Source organism: Parasteatoda tepidariorum, chromosome 7, assembly GCF_982258835.1.
Source record: "Parasteatoda tepidariorum strain Cologne lab strain chromosome 7, Ptep-v5.0, whole genome shotgun sequence".
Taxonomy (NCBI): domain Eukaryota; kingdom Metazoa; phylum Arthropoda; class Arachnida; order Araneae; family Theridiidae; genus Parasteatoda; species Parasteatoda tepidariorum.
In genome coordinates, this window is record NC_141761.1 from 29,221,496 (window position 1) to 29,248,293 (window position 26,798).

The following is a 26,798-nucleotide window of genomic DNA, read 5'->3' on the forward strand; positions in this document are numbered from 1 at the left end:
CAGAATTTGAACACAAATTTGATTTTTAAAATGGAAACCTATATCTTATTTGACATCATTGGAGAGAGTTTTTGAAAAAAAGTAACTTTTACTTAAAATACTTTTTAATATCTCTTACTATTTTCAAGATAATAGATTAAAAAAAAATACATATTAAATAGATTTTGACATATTCATTAAAAAAACTTTTTTTTGTCATAATGTCTTATACCTTCATTGAAACACATTTGTGCTTTTCTTCCCATGTTTTATAAAAATTGAAGCGATTTTGATAACTTAAGTTAATTATTTTTGGTAAAAATGATAAATTGAAGTAAGTAATCAGAATTTTTTCGTATCTATTATCTTGAGAACGGCAAGAGATATAAAAAAATTTCAAGTAAAAGTTACTTTTTTTCGAAAACCCTCTCCAGTGATGCCAAATAAGATAAAGGTTTCCATTTAAAAAATCAAAATTGTGTTAAAATTCCGGTACTTCCGGGAATTAGCAATATCACTATTGAATTCCTCGGGGTCGATTTAGTTGTTAGATTTTTTATTTCAAATCGATTATTTGCTCCATTCTCGAAAAAAATGGGTGGCACGCATGGTCTGAATCACCCTGTAAGTTAAAACAATATTATTACTACATGTATCATAAATATGTTATTTAATATTATTATTATTTGCGCAATATTATTTGAAATTCATGCAATGTATAAAAAAAATTTGCGCTGCTGGTTCGGCCCAACCGGCCCTCAGGTCAGACCGGCCCACCGGGCACTTGCCCGGTCTGCCTACTGGCCAGTCCGGGTCTGCAAGTAGCTTACAGACGTCAGGGATTGTTCTATGAGGATTATGGGTCCTAATGTGCCCCATGAAAACATTGTTCCATGTGCAAGAAATCATGAAAACCTGGGCGAGCCCATTGTTATAGATGGAGGGTGGTCATGATGTAATAGCTCTTTTGTGTATATGTGTGTATATATATGTAAGCGTGTGTGCATGTGTAAATTGTTTTTAAAGGTTTCTGCCGTTCCTTACACAATAGAAAATGTTAAAATTCACATTATCTACTACATTTCGCCCCAGATCACGTTCTTATTGCTGTTAAAGAATAAAGAAACTAGCGAAAAGTATGAAACACAGTAAAAGTAAAGCACTCTAATCAAATTGTTAGACAAAAATAAATTAAATTGATATAGAATAAAGAGAAGAGTCGTATAACCAATTTGTTTACAAAATTTCAATCATTTAAGTCAAATTTCTCAATTTCAGTCATCATAAGTATTTTAAAAAATGTTGTTAAAAAGAGCCTTCTCTTTTCATGTAGGCAATAGTTTGAAACTTTAACGAATAATTCCGCTTCTTTTTTTTTCTAATTTAGATGACGGCCCCTGCATCGGATCCCGGCCACCAGGTTCTGAAGAATATCATTGGCAGTCATACAGTGAAGTAATTAGACATTTTTCTCATTTATTATTCTTTAATAATTATTCTATATTTTTCATTCTGATGCTTGGAAAATAGTCCTCATGATTAAGCATGATCAAAAACTTAGCAAAAATATTATATAATTTAGGTTCCTGGATAAATTTAATATTATAAAGAACCTGGATAAAGATAAGCACTCAAGTAAATGCAGTAAAAGAAAAAGGAAAACATCTTATAATCTAATATTCTTATTCAATTCTTATACTGCAAAGTTTTATTTTCAATACATTTAAAACTCATTGCGTGCAAAAAATAAATAAAAAATTAACAGCTGATAATCCATCGACTGGATAAAATTAGAAATTTATTTTTTCCTGGTATAAAGGTATGTCGTCATTTCCGAATTGATGCTTACTTTTGAAAGTTTAGCTGCAAAACGATACTCAGCGCTAAATACAATTTAATCTCAAGATATAAAATTTAAGATAATCAATTGAATAGTTCCCAAGAAATCAAATTTTAAATAAAGGACTTTTTAAAATTTATAGCTCAAAAAACTATTTCACCGTTTGTGCTCTAAGTTTGTATTTTGCCATTCAAAATTAAATTCTTTAAAATTATGTAAAAAATTGTATTCCTTGCAAATCAAATATTTTTCAACCATCATAAAATAAAATAACGAATATGTATTAAAATTTTTTTTAACATGGAATTATCTTTGGAAAAACTACTTCAAAAATTCAGTGCAAAATTTTTTCGATGCAATTAAAAAGTTCTAGAAATATGGCGAAATACGTGAAGGGTAAAATTAACATTAAGAGAACATTTGACCCTTCTCCTGTCCAAACTATTACGATTCTATTTTCCTGATTGCGGCCACCTCCATATTTTGAGGTTTAAGAATCCAAATCCGTCGGAAAGAAAAATATGTCAATTCAGTAAATAAAGTACGTTTTTGTGAAAGAATTCGCCATTTACAATATTGTCTACATTTAGCATATTTTAGGTTAGATTTTCGAATCAATAAGATTGAGTCCTGGTCCGTATAAATCCGATTTATAGATCTGAAGTTATACAAGTTGCTCTCTTTTTTTATTACTTGCATTGTGCACTTTATGAATGAGCGAAAAAGTAGAATAATTAACGAAGTTTTCTTATTTGCTAATTAATTGCTTTAACCTCCTTTGGATTGAATTCGGGGCGGGAATGACTGGCACAGTTTCGTCATCTAAAAAATGAGCATCTATTAAAAAAAATAGTCAAGTCATCTAAAATAAGTGGAAGATTTTTTTAGATGTTCATATATATTGATTTTAATATTTTGATGAATTTTTAATTGAAATGCTAGGAAGAGTACAAAACCTTCGTTCTAATTCACAGGGTCTAAAATAGAACACTTTCGCATGTCTTTAGTTCTATTATGCAGTCTAAATACAGTTACTTTTGCTTTTACCAACAGCTGATCATTTTAACTCATCCTTGGTTCTATTCTGTGCAACTGAATAAAATTACTGGGCATGTCCGTGCTCTTTACCTGCAGATGTAATTAATTTAATTTAAAAAAAACTGTTGGCCGGGATAGGTTGGTTGGTAGGAAGTTCGGCGTGTTCGTGAGAGCGTGAGTTCGATTCCCGTTGGCTGAAGAATCCCCGTGTATTAAATGGTGACTGGTGTACGTTGAATCTATCGGGATCACAAAATCCTCCAAGTTCCCGTAACAAGTCAATACCTTTGGGGGAGCCGCGATGGCTCAGGGGATAGAGCGTTCGCCTTCCAAAGAGGCGAACTGGGTTCAAATCCCAGTCGATACGAATTCCGCATCCAGCTTGCACCGACCACAGTGCTGACGTAAAATATCCTCAGTGGTAGACGGATCACGGGTTAGAGTCCCCTTGCCGTCAGGCTAACCATGGGAGGTTCTCGTGGTCTTCCTCTCCATGCAACGCAAATGCGGGTTAGCTCAATCAGAAAAGTTTTCCACGAAGACAAATTTCCCCCAATACTCGATCCAGGAGTTCCCTTGTCTTTTGTATTGGGTTCAAAATTACAAGGCTACGCAGTTGAACATTAGTAGTCGTAAACCCATAAAATTGGGTCGGCTGTTCAACGATGGTTATAAAATGAAATGAAACACCTTTGGGGGTACTGAATTGGAGATTGATCGTTCTATGATTTAGGTCACAATTACGATCTGTGGATGAATGAATGGAGGCATAAATTGGACAGCCCTTTAAAATGGGATGTGACGCGTGTGGGTGGGGTTTTCAAATTGTATTCTTGACCATAGATGGTGCCACTGAAAAACAAGAAAACACCCTAAGCCTTAAAAATTCGCTTGATTTCAATTAGGCTTGTTGGTATTGGCAAATGCCGTAAGTAACAACAACAAGGGATGTAAGATAAGTACTGTTTGTCTAAGATAGGTACTCTGCCAGACACTCGTCTGGAGCTGTGGCGGTGACTATGGTAACGAGGTATGATTATTTTAAGTAGGGGTGCGGGGTCCCTCCTTAGGACTGGTTTCGGCGAGTGAAAAGGCGACCTCTTCATCGAAGCTACCTTCCCTAAAATGCCTTCTTCTTGCTTCCATAGCAGCAGACTGCATGTTCGAAAATCGAAATGTATTTTGCAGCAGAAGAAAACCTGCTTTTTTAGTAGCGAATGAGTGCACCATGAGTGCAAAGGCTAAGCAGAATTGGAAGCTTGTGAGCAAAAAAATATGGTGAGGTACAATCTTTAGTTCCTATTATTAACGCATAAACTTCAAAAGTAATTTACGTAATGTGATCATTCATCATCTCTAAGATTACCTAAAAAAGGGAAAAACTTTTTCTAATTTCAGAGAATAATTAATTGTATTGTTTGAGTTTTAGCTAAAGCTGAGAAATTGTTAAAATTTATACTTGAAATTTCGAATTTTTAGGAAATTTTTTTCTTTGTAATAGTGTGTACTACAATTCTCTAAAGAAAACAATTTTTTTCTAATGTAGGTGCTTGCAAGAACACAAAATATCGGATCTGGGTTAATAAAACTGGGCCTTAAACCCGTGAATGACTCTTCCGTAGGAATATTTGCAGCTAACAGAGAAGAGGTAAGTTGAACTGATAGGGCAAAATAAATAAAAGAGATAATGTTTATTTTTCCATTTAAATTGAGGTATTTGTTTGATAATAATGCGAGTGATAAAAGTTTGACGCTTCGTCGTGGAATATCTTATCTCTTAGGAGGAGCATTGTCCTGTTTACCTTTTCTATTTTTTCATTTAAAATATGCTTAAAAACCACTTTGCAAATCATTCTGCATTCGGGGTAGAAGAAATTTGTTTAAAAAATGAAAGAATATACGACCGAAGGTGATATGTTACAAAAAGCAGTTTTGAGAATGCTGTTTTTGAAGTAAGCCATTAAAAAAAAGAGTGATATCTTCACTCTTTTTTTTAATGGCGCGGTGATTTAGGTCTCTTAAACAATGCTATGGCTTTAATGAAACTAATTCATACTGAAAAGAACTTTTTTTTTTAAAATTTGTTTTTATTTTAATGTTGCATACCTCTTTCACCTATGTAAGGATTGTAATATTACGAATGGCAACAAAAACATTTACTATCCTGCTATATAATTTTAACATTAACATACACAATTCAAAATTCTCCATTTTGATGTATATAAATACTGCTATAGACTGAGAAGTAATTTGATCCTTAGTTTTTTGATTTTACATTTGGGTGGGAAGTAAATTGCTATAGCAAATTAAAATAATAATGAACATATAAGGTTTTAAAATTTTTAAAGCTTAAATTAGTCTTGTCTTAAGAATGTTAGATTTCATACCAAAAATTTAATTGTGAATATTTTTTATTTTTATTTTGAATAGTTCGCAATATCTAGACTGAATTATTATAAATGCTGTAGAGAAAAAGATCTGAATTTACTTTATCGTTTATTATTGAAATTTTTGATAATTTTCTTGCTTTTTTTTTTACAGTTTCTACTCTCCATGTATGCTTGTTCTGGTTATTCAATGGTCTTGGTACCCCTATACTTGACCCTTGGTTTGCCATCAATTCTTTACATCATCAACCACGGTAAAAACTTTATTTCGAAATTCCTCTTCATTTTGCCAATTTCATTCTTCAATGACAACTATTTAAATAAAAGCAATGATTTTAACTATGTATGAATATTGAATGATGATGTCGCAGGATGGAATGAAATCGTAGACAATACGAAAATCTTCAAATACATCAACCATCCAATCAGAAATTGGAACGTTATTAATTCAGAAATTATTGTTACTTTAATGAATCTTTTCATATAAGAGCCATGAATAAAGCTCTATGTAACACAATGGTCTAACACAGTTTTCTATTATTGTCGGTATATTTTTACTATCCGAAATATCACATGGTAGGATCCAGTTTTTCCACAATAATTTCCTCATAGTTTTGATTGTCATAAGGATAAAATTAACAAAAAGCATAAAGGTATCGTTTTCCTATAAAATATTTTTGTGTCCCTAATTTAAAAATATTTACCCGTAATATTTATTTTTCTTATTCTACTTTGTTATTATTACGTTTTAGATTATTTTCTATATTAAGAATTTTAAACTGAATTTGTTTTATTTATCTATATTATATAAAACGCTAATACGTATGTATGAATAAAACCGATGATATTTATTTCCTCGCGTTGGTAACAGTTTTCATTTTTAATTGATAGGCTTCGGCGCGCAAGAGCACGTAGTGAGCATCATATGTCTAATCGGGTGAATTCTCACAGAATTATCAAAAAAATTCTCACAAAATTATCTTCATCGATGCCGATGCTTTACATCAGGCGTTCAGTACTATTTCATATTGTTTTACAACACATGGTTTTAGCCCTCTGGTGGGAAAGACTTTAAAACAAAACTTACAACAGTTACTTTTCTCAACAACTGAAATTTAGAATAGTGTGATTAAGAAAAATATGTGAACTGTTTGCAATTTCAAATTAATATTGAAATGCACAGGTTTAGAATTTTCTACAGTGAAAAGTTTTCGGAACTTCAGTGTTCAAAAAAGTATACAAAAGCTAGACGTTAAGAACGTATCCAATGAGCGAGCAAAGCGAGCATCGGATTGCGAAGCAATCCGAAATGAACTGCGAAAGAAGCTCCGGGGATTGGCGAACGTCAGCGAGCAGGGGGCGAAGCCTCCTAGCTATAATATAATTCTATGACCTCTTAATGCATATTTTAAGATATTTTCTATGTATTTTGAAACAAACTTTCTAAATCGGTGCCTAAATTTATTAACCATGCAAATTACATTAATATAGTATTAAAAATGAAAGTTTTAAAGAGATCTGATCATATTTATGCACAGTGTGACGCATGCACGATTTATATTTAATATATCAGCCTGTTTATTAAACAAAAGTATTAAATTACGGTTGTCCACTTATCAAATTAGTAATAACAGTAAACCTTTAATTTTAAATATTTTTCTTAAAATGATTGCCAAGCAAAATTATTCATGTTCACTGCATTTATCTTAACAGAATCACCAGGGAAATGTTTGGGCGTGGAAAGTGGGGACAGCAGAATTGTTTTTAGCACATATAAAGTGAATAAGTTCGTAAAAAAACTGTTTTATGTCAAAAAAACAACAATTATTACGAAGCAATCATCGAGTTGGTGAGCGACAGCGAACAGAGGGCTTAACCCCCTTAGTTAAAAGTAAATTTCGATATGCTTCCCTTCCTGAATGTGCAAATTCTTTTTTTTTCTTTTTAAGAAAACAAATATGTTTAATGGAGTGAAAAAAACTGATGATTTTTAAGATTCTTTTTAGAGTAAAGTTCAAATTAAAAATTATGTCCGTAGAGGGAGTTTTAATGCATCTTCTTAAGTCTAAAAATTATTGCACAACACTATCCTCTTGTAGACATAAGTTGATGTGATTTGGATTAAATACATTCAAATGTACGTTCAAATACACGGCAAAATCGTCTATTTTGAAACTGCCTCCGATTGGAGCCTTACCTCCGATCGCCTGTTGTGTCCCAAAGGAAGAATTTTCCATAGAATATGATGTATATTTTATAATATGAATAATTTTCTAGCTTGCAACTCTGATCAATAAAAAATTAGCGTTATAGCACGTTCTCGTGAATTATTTATCTTTCGTTTTCTGTGTTAGGTTATCAAGAGTAAAATCAACCTTAAAAAATTCGTAACTAATGGGAATGACGTTTCATCGAATTCGCATTTCAAAAGTAGAGCCCCTTAGGAGCCTTAATCAAAAGTAGAGTCCCTGAATTCAAAAGCTATATGAAACCACGTGTGCTCTTTTATGACGTGCTTATACAAATTTAATTAGTGGAAACTCAACAAAAGCCAATGAAATAAAATTATCTCTTAAGCAACCGAAAAATTATAGTAAATAATAAATATCTCATTTTAAGTGGTAATGTATGGTTAATCTTTCTCTTCCTGAGTTGAACTTCCCAGATTATGGTAAATCAATTTGCCGGAAGCTGTACCGCAATAGACAACAAATAATAAAATAAAGGGTGTATATTAGGTGCTATAAATGTGTAGACTGGGGACATTAGCTTCCATTTCAGTGGGAAGTAAAAATTCTATTACCGCAAATACCTATATTATGCACCTCGCTGAAATAAGTTCTCATAACCACAGCGCTTATAACGCAGAAAGTATTTAATGCCCATTTAATTAAGCATTACTGGCATCAATAATAGTTTTGCGATTTTTTACGACCTTCGATAGATGTACCGATATTAGTTCGTTCGCGAAAAATGAGTATAAGAATGTTAGTGTCGTTATTTATGTCGTTAAATATAATGTTTTCCACCTGTATTGTACACATTACTTATTTCATATTGTACTTTATATTTTATAAGCCATTTTTTTATACATATATTAAAATTTTCAATAAAAACCTGCTGACCGGACTCGTCTCTAGGCTGGGGTGGAGCCGAACCAGTAGCCAAGCTTTGGGATATATGGTAAAGGGTCCACGACGACCTAGGTACATGTCCAAAGCTTGGAGAAAAGAAGAAAAAAAAGAAAAGTGTCGTTACTTATTTTCGAAAATACAAATAACTATTTTTGGTAGGTAATAGGTGCACAAAGAAATATGAAGAAAAAAATTGTATTAAAATACTAAACTTATGGAGAAAAGGAATTCATGTATGTAAACTGTAAGAAATTGACATATTGTTAATGTTTAATTAATTTTTGGTAACAGGTTTAGATTGAAATGAGAAAATTAGTTTTACAGTTAAAAGCTAAATTAAAGTAAAAAAAAGGTACTTCTTCCTCTTGAAAAATAATCATAAACCGCCTGATTATCATTGCCGCCAATGATGTTTAATTAGGTTTAGTAGCGGGTACTACTGTTATTATGTTGATTGGTGTTTTTTTTTCCTTTTAATAAGTACTAAATATACTAATATTGCTGCCAAGATATCTCTGTTGAAATAAGCTTTTACGGGGCTACCAAAGGGATGTGTACTATAGAAAATTGTTGATTATGCTATCAGGACTTGTCAGTTATTTGACAGGTTAATGGACTATCAAGATTTGATCTCGAGCAATGGCTTTATGTCGAATAATACTGAATATTTATAACTATAATTTTAAAATAATGATTTTCAAAAAACATGTTTAGTTGGATTTAGTAACATAAAGCCACAGCGAAGGACACAATAATTTTAAGAAAATGATAATTGTTTCAGTTTAATTAATCGAAACTGTGGTATATCTTTCAGTTTTGTACATCGCGCGCTTTGTTGATTAATACTGATTTATTGATCCTTTACTTTTCCCCCCACTCCATATGAAGAATGGATATTCGGCTGCAATTTAAAATAGCAAACAAGTTAAGTTTCAAGTTTAATCTTAAACATTCAAGAATTCAACTTAGCTCGTGTCTGTGGAACCTGTGCATGTAATGTTTACAAGTTTCGATGTACACCTGCGTGCAATATGTCCATAAGTTCTGATAACTACCTGTGTATATTATCTACACTGATTCCTATGTACACCTGTGTATATTATCTACACTGTTCCTAGGTGCAACAGTGTATATTATGTTCATACGCTTACGATGGTTAAACAATCCTTCGCGAAATTAAGATTAAGTACCTTTTATTAATCGTTTATTAAGTTTGATGGAAAATTAAAAAAAAATGGCAGATATATGAATACATAAATTTCTGTTCAGATTCATGAACTATTAAATAAAATAAATCGCGTGATCAAATAAATTTTTCGAATTTTTTAAATGCAACGCGAATTTTTCTATCTTTTTAATGGAATTAACGGTATTAAAATTAAGTGTTGGAAGAATATTAGCTTGAATAATATTATAATAGCTTCTTTAAATTAGCATCATACAAATTTTGAAATAAGAAGCATTGTCCTCAGTATTATTTGAGTACATGCTTAAGAAATTTTTAGATTGCGGTTGAATAAAAATGTATTTTTTTCCAAAAGGAAAGTCGAACGTTTTCCATTTCCAAAAAATATTCATAATCAATTAATAATATTAAAATAACTCTAAAACAATTAAATTTGTTGGCTATAATACAGGGTGTTTATAAAGTCCCAGACCCATTTTGATGTTTAATAACTCATAAAATAATAAAGATAGATTAAAATTAATAACATAAATGGTTAGATAGACTCAAAAAGTTTCATGACCCTTGTCAATGAACTTCCACGTGTGCCCCCTTCGTCGCACGGAGAATATCAAGTCGATAGTCAATTTCCCGCCTGGTAGCGGCAGGCATGTCTGCAAGCTTTCATGTTTCTGGCATTGTTAATCGCCAAAATGTGCGCATATGGGGATCTGAAAACCCCCATGAATACCGTGAGACACAAAGGGATTCCCCAAAGGTTAATGTGTGGTGTAGACTAATGCACGACCGAGTCATTGGGCCTTTCTCTTTTACAGAAAAGACGGTCTCATCAGTCGTATACTTAGACATGTTGGAAAACTTCGTATATCCACAACTAGAAGAGCTTCAGCCGCATGTCTTTTTGCAACAAGATGGTGCACCACCTCATTGGAGTATCATCGTTCGTAGTTCTTTGAATGACCATTTTCCAGGAAGATGGATTGGGTGAGGAGGTCCAATTCCTTTGGCCACCCAGATCACTTGATATAATGCCGCTGGACTTTTTTCTTTGGGGATTTATAAAGGACAATGTTTACAGGAGGATCATGTCGAACATTGATGACCTAAAAGCCAGAATTACAACCGCAATAGCCTCGGTGGAAGCCGACATGCTTGCCGCTACCTGGCGTGAAATTGACTATCGACTTGATATTCCTCGTGTGACGAAGGGGGCACACGTAGAAGTTCATTGACAAGGGTCATGAAACTTTTTGAGTCTATCTGACCATTTATGTTATTAATTTTAATCTATCTTTATTATTTTATGAGTTATTAAACATCAAAATGGGTCCGGGACTTTATAAACACCCTGTATATTTCAAAACTTTTGTTTTAATAATGTGTGCAAACGTAAATTAACTAATTTGAATTATCATGGGCAGCGAAAGTTGTAATGTTTTTCTGAGGAGCCGGTAGCTTAAAGGATAGAGCCCTCGCCTCCCAATGAAGTGACCTAGGTTTGAATCCCAGCTGTTGCTGGACAATACGAATTCCGCGCCCGGCTCGCATCGACAAAAGTGCTGACGTAAAATATCCTCAGTGTTAGATTGATCATTGGATCATGAGTAGGTGAATCATGGGAGTCCCTTAGCCGTCAGGTTAACCGAGGGAAGTTTTCGTAGTTTTCCTCGCCACGTAATGCAAATGCCGGTTAGTTCCATTAAAATTCCTTCACGAAGGCAGATTTCTTCCAATGCTTGATCCAGGAGTTCCCTAGTCTTCTGAATTATGTTCAAAATTACTTGACCATGGAATTGAACATTAATAGTTGTAAATTCAAAATTGGGTCGGCTGTTCAACAACGGTTATAAAATAAAATATTAAATAAAATGCTTTTGCATAATTTTTAAAATAATTCAATTTCATTAATTTCAACATTTTGCGTTTGATTGGCCGAATTTCAGCATTTTGTGACATAATTAAGATTTATTGAAAAGTTTATTACTGTAATGCATTTTAAAATTTAAACTATCCACTTTGACATCGTTGAAATAAAAATTTACAATATGAGATGTTTATTTTTTTTTTTAAAGCTGACGTCACTACACTTAATATCTAGACAGTTTTTCTTACTCTTAGAAGGAAACTGAAACTCAATTCAGATGATCGTTTTTATTTAAATTACTACGTGACAAAGCAGCATTAACTCTTTTTCTTTCTTACCATGTTTGAAGGTCATTTTTTTATAAATGGATGATGATGTGACTTGAAAGAGACTCTCTTTTCGAAATTTTATTTTGTTAGATCGCACAATAAGAATATTTCATTTTGAACAATGAATAAGTAAAAGAAATCTTTAGTTGGTACTTTTTATACGAAGAGTAGCTTTTCTTCCTTATTATTGAATGCTATATTTTTTGCCTTAACTATTATTAAATTATTATTGCATGAATTACTTAAATTATACACTCGGCTTAAAAATACAAAACATATGATAATCGCTGTCAGATTGGCTTCTCAATAGAGACCTTCATACCAGAATGAATAAAGCAAGATCTGTCGTAAATTGCCAGTAGCCTTTAACTGTTATAAGTAAGGCCCGGAATTTGATGACATTTGCATTTTTGGACATTTTTCGTCCTTTAGAGCATTTTTTGAGATTTATAGGGCATTTTCTTTAAATGTTGGGGCGTATTTTGCATTTTAAAGCATTTTTTAAATTTTTTGTATAATTTTTTCTAATTTTTCTAATTTTTTATTATTACACTGGCTTCTAAACAATGAAGAAAATCTCTAGGATATTAACAGGTGAAGCAACATCTTTTTAAATTGAAGAAGAATTGTCAGTAAGTGTGACCGTCCTTTTCAAGTACGCACCAATAACATCAGTAGACGTTGAAATAAGCTTCTCCTGGTATAAAAATTTGCTTTCAGACAAGAGACGCTCGTTTACATTTCAAAATATTAAAAAAAAGTTTAATAATCCACTGTAATTCTGATATTTAGTAATATTATGAGATGGAAGTTATATTCATTTAAGTTTCTGTACAAAATGAAAATGTTTTGGAGTCAATATATTTTCCTTTTTTTTTGTTGTTATTTTAGGATATAAAACATATTTTTCAAACTTTAATGAACGTAGAACAAGTATTGCATTGCTTTATATTTTTTGAAACGACTCATAATAATTTTAAAGATTAAAACATTGTTTTAGTTCAATATTTTTACTTCTATTTAAGTCATGTCATAACGCATTTTCGCATTTTAAGGGCATTTTTTGCAGTTTGTAAGGGCATTTTTTGCATTTTTAAGGGCATTGAGTTTTTTTAGTTCATCAAAATCCGGGCTCTAGTTATAAGTAACATTTTTATCTCAATTTTGGTATGGATCTTAATCATAAGTAAAATTAAATTCGTTTGAATTAATTTTACTTATGAAAAATTAAATTCTAAATAAAGTTTGACAATATTCAAAAATATTTTAGAAATTTTAAGAATTTTTTTTTTTGCTTGATAGAGTAATAATATTTATAACAAAAATGTCATATTAAAATATACAGAAGTCATATTAAAACACTATTACACAATTACTGAACTATTTTTATGGTCATCAGGATTATAAAAAACATCTATTTTTATTACTAATATCGTTTTTATAACTACAACTATTTTCATAACATCTATTTTTATAACTACATCTATTTTTATAACTAATCTGGAATCGAATAGAGCTTAATTTGTAGTAAATTCTTGCCAACTTTGTTAAAATAAGGATTAAAAAAATAATAATTTTTGAGATGGGTAAATAGTGAGAATGAACTAAGAAACTGTATGGAACAGGAATTGGTATGGAACAGGAAGAATGAACAGGAAAACGGTTCGGTATACTTCACAGAATTTATTATTTTGTCGATTAAGAAACTATTTGGAACAAACAAGGTACATTAAACGATATCAAGCTAGGTTTTGTCCATCAAATACTGCCAATGTCCAAAATAAATTTCTAATTTGTGAAATTATAAAAAAATTTTCCCTAAAATCTCTCATTTTTCCTTTATTTCCTTTTTTTTTAGAGAAAATTTCATTTATATAGATTGATTATTTTAAGTCAACAACTATTAGTCACTAAGTCCTACATAAATACAAAATATTCCTATTAAAAACTATCCAGTGTAATTTCTTTAAACAAACATTCCTTCTTCGAAGTAAAAAATAATTCCCTTCATATTATATTCTATTATAATCGTCGTTGAACAGCCGATCCAATTTCTTGTGTTTACGACTATTAAATGTTCAACTCCCTAGCCTTGTAATTTTGACCCCGATCCAGATCAAGTATTAGGGGGAAATTTGCCCTCGTGGAGGACTTTTTGATGGAACTAACCCACATTTGCGTTACACAGAGAGGAAAACCTCCGAAAACCTCCCACGGTTAGCCTGATGGCAAAGGGACTCTAACCCATAATCCGTCTACCACTGAGGATATTTTTACGTCAGCACTGTGGTCATTGCAAGCCGGACGCAGAATTCGTATCAACCAGCCATCGCTTGGATTCGAACCCAGTTTACCTCATTGGAAGGTAAGTACTCTATCCCCAGAGCCATCAAGGCTCACATAGTGTCTTTTAATATTTTCAGTCAATTTATCTCTTTATAGTCTTATTATGTCCGTACTCTGTCGAAATTCACTGCTGAGAGCTGACATACGACCGTTAAGGGTCAAAATCTATTTTAGCTTTACATTAAAAAAAATTCAAGACTTTGTGTTTAATAATAGCATTCGTGTTTACTTTAAATATTTTACTGCATTATAATAAAATTTGATATACCCCGAAATATGTTAATTTTTTCCTCAGATATTTTATATTTATTTTGAAACTGATTAAATGGTTTATATTAATTTTAAGTAAAATTAAAAAAAAAATGCTTTCGTGTATTTTCTAAAGCATCATTAGTTTTATATAAACCACTCAAATGTCTCATTTAATTTGAATTCACTCTCATTTAAAAATTCTGAAAACTAAATGACGCATGCGAAATTTTTAATTTTTTATGCTTGAAATCATTAAATGTATTCAACAGTTGAAACACGAATTTGTTTTTAATTAAGACTTTTCTCAATTATCTCAAAGCACAATAATATGGAAATTTCCTTTTTGCTAAGTTACTTTTTTTCGATGTCCTTAGATAGCTGCGGAAAATATGTAATTTCAAAACCAAACCACTCATAAAATATTAAAAAATAGTTGACGATTTCAGGCTTAAAATATTGTAAATTTTGCATGCGTTCATCAGTTAAGAAGCATTTTAACTGAATGTCATTAGGGTTGATTTTAAATGAAATTTTCCAAGATATGATCAGCATTATTTTAAATATTTATAGCTTCATAAAGTATACAGGCAAACAAAAAATTATTTAAAATGTTCAACATTTTCCTTGATATTTGTGTTTATTATTCGAATTTCACATCTCTCCTGCCTCCCGAATTTTTATGAATAGAACAATAGTGGACTAAAAAAATTGAAAGATATGCGTTTACCTTCATTTTTCATCTGATGAAATGCAATTTAAACTCATCAGTCAGTTTTTGTTACACCAGTCAGTTGCATTATAGTTTCTAAGAATTACTGTTGAACCTCGCTGTAGTGAACAGTCTGCGGATACAGAAAATATTTCACTAAACAAACAACTCACCTCTAAGTTGTCTTCTATACGCGACTGAAATAGCATTAGTTAAATAGCTGTTCGGACGGTGCAACTAAAAAATGTTCACTACAACAAAGTGTTCACTATATCCCGAATTCTTTAAAGCGGGGTTTGACCACATTTCTTATAAAGATAAAAATCTCGTTTATAAAGAAATTCCGATTTATTCTCAAAGAAAATAGTCATTGGTTGCGTAAACTTTTCTCAATGTAATACAAAAATAAATTGCCAATGCTTCCTTTTCGAAATGATTGGCAGCGATGTTACTCCCTTGATTTAATTATTATTTAATTTAATATGATTGTTTCACTGTAGCCAATCTGTCTGTGGTAATAACAACAAATAGTCAGAATACTATGTCTCTCCTGAACAATGTGAAGAGTGTACCAAAATTGAAAAGCCTGATACTGTGCGAAGATCCAACGGAAGAGCAGCTGAAAATGGCGAAAGATTCGAACATAGATATCCTCAAGTACTCTGAGTTAGAGGTGAGTCGCAAGAGATTAATTGTGTGTTGTCACGAATTCGTGCAAGATTTGTAAACTTTTTGTAATATGTTGTAGACGATGAAAACGTTCATGCTTATTAAATATGAAGCGCTACATGAAAGAATAACCTGCTTTCAGTGTTCAATATTTTAAGCAATGTTAAGTCATTTACTGGTCAAGTAATCTGTCTCATTTTTATAGAATTTTTAGTAATATATCGCAAGCAAAATTGGCAGCACAAGTCATGCAAACTTGAAGACTCTGCTGTCACAGAAAATAATCGTTTTTTTACAACCGTCGTTGAACAGCCGACCCAATTTTGAGATCACGACTACCAATGTTGAACTCCTTAGCCTTATAATTTTGACACGGGAACTCCTAGATCAAGTATTGGGAGAAATTTGCCTTCGTGGAGGAACTTAAGGTCTGGTTTCTTAGGACAAGCGCCTTATCTGGGCGTCAGCAGGAAGTCAACGTCGCGCTGACGCCAACAAAACACTGGTTTGTTAGCTCAAGGCCTGGTTTCTTAGAACTAGCGCCCTATCTGGGCGTCAGCGGAAAGTTGACGTAGAGCTGATGCCAAAAAAAAAATACTTTTTTGTTAGCTCAGCGTGAGCAGTCGGTCCAACGCAGACATTATCTCTCATTACGCATGCGTTAATAACGTAAACAAATATTTATTTTGAATTTGTATTGATTTTGTGATTGTCGACCAGTGTTTTAGAGAACAAATAATGACTTTGAATACATTATAGCTGTGCTAAATGAAGGGTGCTATGCTTAATGAAGAAGCTATGTTTAATGTCAAAGTCAAAATCTTGGCTGATTTCAATGTGCTGTTGGATGTTGTCCGCCATTGCGTCTGTGGTTAACGTCACGTTGTAATCCACCTGCAGTTGAGTTGGACGGCAATTGTAGTTCAAGATGAGCGTTCGATGACGTATACTATCAAACTCACAAATGGACCAATCAGAGGTTAGCGCTGATTTACAGCTGACGGCGTCCTGTCCTAAGAAACCAGGCCTTTACCCGCATTTGCATTACATGGTGAGGAAAACCACGAAAACCTCCCAAGTTTTAGATTGACTCTAAGTGGACTCTAACCCATGATCAATGTACAACCGAGGCTGTTTTACGTCAGCATTGTGGACACTTTATAGCCGTCGTTGAACGCGTGACCCAATTTTTGAGTTAACGATTACCCATGATCAACTCCGTAGCCTTGCATTTTCGAACCCGACCCAGAAGGATATTTTTACGTCAGCACTGTGGTTGGTGCGAGCCGGGTATAGAATTCGTTTCAATCAGCCATCGCTGGGGTTCGGTGCACCTCAATGGAAGGCCAACTCTCTATTCCCTGTGCCACGGCTCTGTCATCGCTTTCTTGTGAATGTGCTATTTTTATAACTTTTATGAGTTTGAATCAGTTATTCTTTACTGTTAGGTCAAATTTAGCCTATTTTTAGTCATTGTCCTCGATGCTAATTCAGAAAAACGTCACATAACACTGTGTACTTTAAAAATACATAAAAATGGTTAAACGTTTTAAATTTTAGAAATTCTACCGTATAAACAATTCTGCACTAATGTTAAGCCGCTCAAAATCACGTGATAATACGATTAATATGAGTGTTATCGTCATCAAAAGTCACTGTATGTAATTTTGTCAGTACACAATAAATTAATAGATATAGAGTAAGTCACTCTTGTACATGATTGTGACTGACAAGTAAGTTACTTAAAGTGTCATACGCGCTACCTTCTAGGTGTAGCAGTTGAATGGCCAATAATTTAAAATTTTTTGATCGATTTAATAATTTATAAAAATTTATTGTAAAGATTTTGTAAACTGACCCAAATTTCACATTTTTATTTACTTATTTAATTTTTTTTCAGGAAATGGGAAAAACGGACAGAAGAGAGCTAGTGGTAATACATTACTGTTATCATTTAAGAAAAATATTGTAACATATTTCACTTCTCTAAACAAGATTTTACAAAACCATTATTTCCAAAATTTGAAAGCAAAGTAATTTTGGATACCGCAGACTTTGCTCGGTTTAAAACTTTCGCATTTTTTTTCTATCACTTAGAAGCTTGGTTCTGGGCTTAAGAAGCTGATATATGGTGTTTAAATATTTTTTCATTGCTTTCTCTTCCATTAATACATGGAGGAAAATTTACCCCTGCAATGTTAATCACCCGATGTTTTGTTTTGAAAACTGCCTCTAAAGTAAACTTTTTCGAGCTGTTTCCTTTGTGCAGAGAAATGTGGACATTAATATATCCAAGAACAGTTGAGAAAATATATTAATTATTATTTAACACTTTTATTAATTGTAAGATTCTCGTTATAAGCTTTAGAAGAGAAATAACTGAAAACGAGAACATATAGGTTTATACAAAATTATCATACTGTTTGAAAGAATAAAAAAAAATTGTCTTGTCATTTGGAGATGGAATTTTGAAAACAAATAACTAAAACATTCTGGTTTAATCCCCTTCTTGAGCAGTAAAACTAGGCCGGGATAGCCTGGTTGGTAGGGCACTGGGCCCATGTCCAAGTGGTCGAGGGTTCGATCCCTGTCGGCCGAAGACGGCAGGAAAGAAGGTGTAGTAAATGGTGACTGATGCACGTCAAATCTGTCGAGTTTCAAAGGCCTCCATGTTCCCATAACAAATCAATACCTCTGGGGGTACTGAATTGGAGATTGATCGTTCTCTGAATCTGGTCAAAATTATGAGCTGTGGATGAATGAATGGGTGCACCCTGTAAACGGGTGTGACGTATGTGTGTAGCAGAAGTCGAATTCTTGGCCATAGATGGCGCCACTAGAAAACAAGAACAATCACACCCCCTGTGCCTTAATGGCATACATCAACAACAACAGTAGTAAAACTACATCTCTATGTCACTGGTTTTCAGATGAAACAAAAATGTTTCTACTTTTTGTTAGATAATGCTTCAAAAAAAATTTTTCCAGCAAAATTTCGCAATCGAAGTCTCTCACTTGCAAGCTTAAAAATTTGCCATTAGATTTAATGCGTTTTTTTTCCTTTCTCATTTTCATTGTTTATTTGTTTTCGTCAAAAATGTTCAAATCGTGAGTAGAAATATCTGCCCCTTTCTCACTGTTCGAATCTGTATCATAGTCGATTTAATACTTTTTGACAGTTATTGAATGATGTGCAAAGTAACCCAATTTTTTTTATGGTTCATGTGGTGCATGTAACAACTAAAAAATTACTTCGAAACAAAGTTATAAAAATTTATCCCTCCTATGATCATTCAATGTAACATAAGTAATAATAATATGGATAACATACAGAGTATATACTGGCTGAAATTAAAATTTAAAGTCTCCTAAAGAAAAGATGATGATAGAGATATGGGAAAAACGATATATCTATTGTGAAAGCTGTAGAACATTTATACAGAAAGTTTGGAATTTAATTACAAAAATTGCAAACAGATTGCTGTGGAAAGCGTCAATGGCCAAATCGATTAGTTCTAACGTTAAAACGTGAAAAAAAGCTTATCGTACCGGATTAGGAGGTTTTCACCCTATATTCAACTCAGAAACGTGTTGTTGCACTGTAATATTACAGGTTTGATAGCAATACGGTATTTGTACTATTTTCAAGAACTCTATATAGCGTCATCTGTTGGAAGCTTTAGTTACTAATTTCTAAAATTTCTGCTTTGAATTTCTACAACTTTCAGAATAGATATACCGTTTGCTTCATTATATTATCGCCCTTTGTTTTCGAGTTTTTTTAATTTTGAAGTCAATCAGTCTTCCACTGGACACAGTGTACCAGCTATTGCTATGCACTTCTCGGATCAAAGTCGCTAAGATACCTTAAATTGGTCGTTTCAACAGCCATTTTAAAAATTATTTTCACACCTATCCATAAAGAATGGAAGAGAACCATAACGAATGAGGTGGCTGCAGGAATTTTGTTTAAATTCTTTAACGAGTTAGCATTTCTCCGTTTGTTCTTTTCTCCCTCAAATACTCCTTGGAGTTGAAGAATCACTCCTACCTTGGAATGTAGTCTCAGTGAAACGATATTTTCACCATCTAACAGCTTCCTTACGTTCTTCCCTCGAATGTAGTCTCAGTGAAACGATATTTTCATCATCTAACAGCTTCTTTGAGTTCTTCCTTGGAATGTAGTCTCAGTGAAACGATATTTTCACCATCTAACAGCTTCCTTACGTTCTTCCTTGGAATGTAGTCTCAGTGAAACGATATTTTCACCATCTAACAGCTTCCTTACGTTCTTCCTTGGAATGTAGTCTCAGTGAAACTATATTTTCACCATCTAACAGCTTCATTACGTTCTACAGTGACATTCTTGTTCCCAATGGATACACTATTGATAATCTATTGTTCTAGCCCACTTCACTCTATACATTAATGACAGCCTCAAAAATTATGAAAACTTAATAAAAATCTATTTTCGAACTTTCCGTTGATGACAGCTCTTTGTTTTGAACAGGCAATCATAAAAAAAGTTAACTCTTTTACTTCACAAACTCACCATCTGACAGTCATTGTTTTTATTTTTCTATAAGATCGTTATGATGCTGCTGGAATAATTTTTTAAGGGTATTATGTAAAAAATTTGCAATTTTATTTCCATTATACTTTTACTTAGCCTAAAAATTCATTTATTTTTTTCAATGCACTAAAATGTTGCTTAATATAATCGCATGAATTAAACTTTTCTTAAATTGTAAATTACTGCTAAAATAAAGTAATAATACTAATTATTTTAATAATAATTTATTACCTATATATTTTTTATGGCACGGAAGGCTTCTCAGATGGCATATATAAGCCTTCAGAAATAAAGTTGCATGCACGAAACAGGATTTTTCCTGGAAAAAATATTTCACTGAAAAAATTTTGGTCACAAAATGCGTGTTCAGCATTTCAAAAAACACACAATGTACAAAAAAATAAATTTTCCCTGGTGAAGTCTATTTTTGAGATCGATTGCTTGGACGTACAGGGATATACACAGTATTAACTATTACTAAATGGAAGCCTTTCTACCTCAAATTGTTAATATTATAACTGTTAGCTTCGTTTTTTTTCATGTTTTTTCTCAACATCCCTCTTTCGTCTACATACCTTAAATGGTTCAAGTACTCAGTAACATGCATATTTATTTTACCGTGATTTAAAATGTAATCCAAGTCTTTAAAGTTGGGAAATTGAAATTCTGAAACAAAAGAACCAGGGATCCAAAATAGCTCAAATTTCAACAGTATGTTCTCAAAGCCATAGGAGTTTTTTTGCAGGCCTGATTAAAAACTTGAAAGTCGCACCAATAAATGTCGTTGTATGTGCAGAAAAGTCTAGAAACGAGCAACGAACTTGTGGATGACACGCTCACCGTGGCGATCTTTGTTTTTCATATGTATAAAGTTTCCTTTCTCTCAAAGCAAAGTCAGTTGTTTTCCTTAGTGACAATATTCTTAAATTCTGTCAACACTTACAACATCAGAGTGATTTTGGTATTTTTTTTACCTCTGCTCTAATATCCCCATCACTTTGGGAGCATGCTGTTGAAATTTCAATCCTCTTGGATCAGTCATTCTTTTATTAGAGAGTTTGTATATACCCTGTAAAATGATTTTAAAAAATTGTTTTTTTCTCTATCGTTCTATAGGTTCCTCAACCGGATGACAAATTTATGATCCCATTCACGAGTGGGACTACAGGTATTTATAAAATATTCTAAATATTTGTGAAAAGGTTCTGTTTTTCTCACACTGATGTGCAAATAAAACTTTTATCACTTAGAATGAAGTTATCTGAATCTAGTGTGTAAGTAAAACTAGTTTTATACATTTCAGTGTCATTCTTTTTTTTAAATCTCTGCAGTAAACGAAAATTTCCCAGTTTAAAAACCCGATAATAGAAATTTGCATTTAAACTATTCAGTTATTTAGGTGGTACTTCGGTGAGAAGGGAAAAGTTTATCCGAAAAGAAGTCCGAATTTAACATAATCCGTAATTTAAAACAATACCACGCCGACCGGCCTGTGTAGGAGGCAGGGAACTGTCCTTGCATCAGAAAGGTCCCGGGTTCGAATCCCGGGCAAGGCATGGATGTTTCTTTCTCTCTCTGTGTTCTATGTCCTTTCTCCTTTGTGTGCGAATGTAAACCACCCTATAAACGGGTTGTGGTTGTGGTGGCAGAAGTCGAATTCCTGGCCATAGATGGCGCCACTGAAAAACAGGAACAATCGCACCCCCACTGCCTAAACAGACTTACGACAAATACCAATACAAATACCACAGGTTTATAATCTTTACCTGTTTGGTGCCGGAAGTTTTGATTAGCGTAAAAGTCATGGAGGGTTTTGTCAAAAGTCATGGAGGGTTATGTTGTGTGTGTTTAGAAATAAATGGCATCTAACGATAGATAGAATAATGATAATTTCGGGAATTTTCTGCCAATCAAAGGATACGCAATAAGTTGTGAAACAGCTGTCATTCGCTTCAGGTTCTCTATGGTAATTAAAATGTTTTCATTGATTGTATTCCTATATCTGTGAAGTAACGATACATGTGTGATAATTATGACCTTATGGAATTATTAATAGTCATGGTTCTCTTTGTGGTTATTGTTTCTGTAATAGTAATGGTATATTGTTATAGTTCATTTTTTTAAAGTTAAATTGAAAGAAACTAATAATTTTTAAACATGATGAATTATATTTTAAATCAACTATCTCATTTCATAAATTGGGTTTGTACAAATATAACCAGACATACTGATTAAACTTAGCGGACAGCTTCAACCTTTGTTTACATAGAAGGCGTTGCCTGTTTCATAGATGCAACATAGCTCTTGGGACAGTTTAATTAAGTACGATTAAACAGCATAATACGTAAAAGTTACTCATCTAGTTCAGCCTTGACTATACATTTAAAGGAGAGAGCGAAAGCAAGTGGCACAAAATCAGTCTGCGGTACAAATGCCTCAATGATTTCAAATATGAAAAAAGTATTCTTCTACCGGCTCGTTTGCAAAACTCTTGAAATTTTTAGTTCTACACAAATTCTTGAAATTTTTAGTTCTACAATCTCCATACACTACGCCAATATCAGAAATTGCTAAAAATTCTTTTATTTTCTCGCCCCATTTTTCTTTCTTCGTCGAAGTAATTTTAATATAAATTTAATATTTTAATAGAAATCTAACATAAATTTCCTTTAACAGGTGTTCCAAAAGGTGCCATTTTGACGCATGCAAATTTGATTTCTTGCGTTGCATCTCTTGTGTATGGATATGGGGTAAGTGATTGTACGCTATTTAGCATTTTTTCAAATACTAATTACTTATTATTCGCTATGATGGCCCCTTTGAAACTGAGAGTACAGTTTTTTCTTTCATGTATACCCTTTTATCAGACTTCAATTTACTTTGAATGCTGTGAGTCACAAAAGTTAGTACTCATGCATACTAAAAACGAAAGAGAAAGTGAAAAAAAAACGATATCACCCTGATAACTTTCATTCGATTAACCGAGTTTTCTCGAAATAAATGAAAATTTAAATCACACAAAGAGGTGAATTTAAAATGTGACAATTAATTAGTGCGAATGATGTTACAAAATTTGAAAAGTAAACTTATTTTCTTAGCGAATTTTTTTTTTTTTCTAATTTGGATTCTTCACAGTAAAAATATAGAGGTTAGCCACAATCTGGAAAATATGGTCCCAGTTGCCTAGGCAGAAGATGTTATAACAACATCTTCTGCCCTCCTAACCCTTCCTTCTAATCGTTTTTTGTTTGTTTGTAACTCACGCAAAATGGTTATTCGTTCTTCTTAATTTCACGTTCGATTTTGTGTTTGAGCTTTTCTTTTATTCTATTCTATTCCTAATGAAAATATCTGTTGTAAAGTGTGTGTGATATAAAATAACATAATTCAAGAATTAAAGAAAATTTGTGATGAATTAAACGTTTTTTTAAATTATTTATTTTGGTGTATTTCCTTCCATTCAGAGTCTCGTGTATGACGTGAGTACTTGTGTTATTGTTTTACTTCTCTTTGAAAACATCTCTAAATTGTGTTAAAGGATATATTTATATTTGGATATAGCATGTCATTCTCTTTTCATCTTTTATGTATGATTTTGATTAATTAGTTAAAATTTACGACAATAAAGCAATTTCCTCCATTTATTTTGTTCTTTAATGCGGAACATTATTTTTATTTTAATTAAACCGTTTAAAAACATTTAGTTTTATAGAAATATGCTTAAAAAACGCAATTTTCAGCAAATAAACAGGTTTTAGATAGTTTTAAAAATAACAATTCGTTTGTGCATTCTTCACATGCTACGTGCGTTGATCTTTGCGCTAACCTGACATAACGAATAAAATAACTATGAAAAACGATCAGTAATCTTTTGTTTCTGATTGAAAAATTCTCTAAGCTAGGAAATATCACAGATGTTATCTTCTTAATTGAAGCAAAAATGCGTAGGAAGTTTAGTTAGTAACAATTAACAACTCCTAATGCTAAAAGTATGATAAAAATTCTTTTTGTAAAACTTCTTTCTCGAATGGTCTTACGGAAATTTGTGAATAATGTTTTGGAAAAATTGCTTCTTGTTAGCGCTGTCTAAATTTCAAGATGCGAGCACAAGCAATTTCAGAGACACACAGGCAGGCATATTGATTATACTTTTTATTGTTATACATAGGGCTGGGATAGCCTGGTCGGTAGGGCGCTGGGCCCATGATCGGTTCGAACCCCGCCGGCCGAAGACTCCCCGTGTAGTTGGTGACTGATGCACGTTAAAATTCTGTCAAGTCGCAAAGTCCTCCATGTTCTCATAACAAATCAATACCTCTGGGGGTACTGGATTGGAGATCGATCGTTCTCTGATTCAGGTCAAAATTATGATGTGGATGAATGAATGGGTTCGCCTTATGAACAGGTGTGACGTATGATGTGGCAGAAGTCGAATTCTTGGCCATAGATGGCGCCACTGAAAAACAGAAATCGCACACTCTGCTTTAAATTTGCTCGGTTTCACCAAGCAGGCTTGCCCGTGTGGCAAGTGGCATTAGAACCAACCAACCATTGTTATACATACGTAGATATTTAATCTTTAATTCTCCACAGGAGAAATCAATGATGCAATATTTTTTTTTATGGAGTTGGAAAATGCAGTGATAAGCGATACTTTTTCAAAGATGACATTTTCACATCACGCTAATCTTTATTATTGTTACCAGATAGATTCCTTACGGATTTCGATAATTTCTATTTAATAACAGACCCTGCTCACAAACAATACATGGAAATAGCGATGTTGTCACTGAAACCACTGTTGCCAATTTAAAAACATAACTTGCCATTGTAATATTCCTCCTTAAATTGCATTTTTTGTATATAAACTTTTAGCAAAAAATCGACATCTTTGTACTTTTATTTGTCAATTTATCGTATCTAGTAATATTAAATAAAAGTTCTGATTTCAAAAATAATTAAAATGAAAAGTTATACCTGAATCCGATTTTCCAATTTCCTTTAGCTTTTTGATTTCTTTCAGTTTGAATTTCGGATCCAAATCATTTAAGAAAAAATGACATTATTCTAAGCAAATTGAGTGCCACGGTGCTTTACAGATTATATCAGTAATATATTAATTAAAAATTTTGGAAATTGTCTAATTTCAAACGATTTGATCATCAGTTATTAATTATTTTATAATTTTTTTAGACTGCTGGTATTTTTGGCGGATGTATCATATCATACCTACCAACTGCACATGTGTATGAAATAGTCAATGAGGTAAGTCAAACCGAAATGTTTCATAACACACGTAGATAATGACGCAGGGGAAATAGATTAAGAAGGAAACCAGTAAACTATCTTAATTAGTACTAGAACTAACTAGTACTTAAACTAACTCGACCTCACTGAATATGAGAACGATCATGAATCAATCTCTTAAAGCAATTAAAATAAGGCCAATCAAAATGCACTCAAAATCTTATTGAAATCGACTTTTCATCCAATAGTGCGACATTTTGTAGTTTATTCAATTCTTATTAAAAGAATTGAGGGACTTGCATTTCATTATTATGTCCTACTCACTATTATGTCGATTATGGATCTCTTACTCATTATTATGTTTATATTATTTATCATTGTTTACACGCATTTTTAAACTGTTTATCAAGGACTGTTTTTTGTGTGAGTGTGTCCTTTTCAAATGAAAGACTCATTTAGGAAAAGAAATTAAGAAAGTAAATATTCGAATTGCTATATATAAAAATTTCAGCTGCAAATAGGAATATTTCTTGTCCATAAAGCTTAAAACAGCAGCGTACTTTTTGATTTGGATCTGTAAAAAATAATAATAAATAAAACTTCAACTAGAATCTACATTGTTCCTCTCTGTTACCAATGTTCAAAAGTACTTCAATAGAAAATAGTTACCTGAAACAATTAACAACTTACAGTCTAGTTAAATTTGTACTGTAAATCATTGGAATTGCTGTTTGTTAAACTATATAGGGAAACAAAGCTAATACAGAAGAAAGCAGACAGTACAGCTAAATTAGAAATGTTCCTACATTACCAGTTACAAAATTTTAGACATGCAAATAATGATACTTACCTATATTTCCTTAAAAAAAACTTAATACTTAATTCAAAGTCAATAAATAAATTCTCCGCGGTCATGGTAACCAGGCTGAAGAGTAACAAAGGGTAAAAAAGAAATTTCGAATTAATTGAAAGAAGAAATGTTTATATAATATTGAAAAACTCAGTTTGATATTACATTGGTATTTTAAAAATGTCTCCTGGAATATTTTCGAGCATTTTATAATATATTTTGTATGGTACATCAGAACAAAAAGTTTCAAAAATCTGTCTCGGATGCGATATTTCACAAGGATTAACTCTGGAGCACTTCAATCCCCACATTTTGGCTGGTTATTTTGAATTTCGCCAAATACCCACTATCAATCTTATTCCTTCTCTTCTTGCACGAGATCATTCTGCAAATGC

General features: G+C 32.5%; 1 protein-coding gene across 2 annotated transcripts in view; it reads left to right on the plus strand.

Moving 5' to 3' along the window:
- The window catches only part of LOC107447553 (long-chain-fatty-acid--CoA ligase 5), a 73,816-nt gene that overhangs the window by 22,039 nt on the left and 24,979 nt on the right, over positions 1-26,798 (plus strand). The window contains exons 3-11 of one of the 2 annotated variants that reach the window (XM_071183667.2): positions 1,367-1,434; positions 4,404-4,505; positions 5,399-5,498; positions 15,565-15,737; positions 17,634-17,666; positions 21,423-21,474; positions 22,983-23,056; positions 23,771-23,785; positions 25,500-25,571. In XM_071183667.2, the coding sequence (XP_071039768.1) occupies positions 1,367-1,434; positions 4,404-4,505; positions 5,399-5,498; positions 15,565-15,737; positions 17,634-17,666; positions 21,423-21,474; positions 22,983-23,056; positions 23,771-23,785; positions 25,500-25,571 (689 nt within the window). The remainder of the gene's footprint in view (positions 1-1,366; positions 1,435-4,403; positions 4,506-5,398; positions 5,499-15,564; positions 15,738-17,633; positions 17,667-21,422; positions 21,475-22,982; positions 23,057-23,770; positions 23,786-25,499; positions 25,572-26,798) is intronic. The other variant, XM_043046009.3, reaches the window with a different exon arrangement.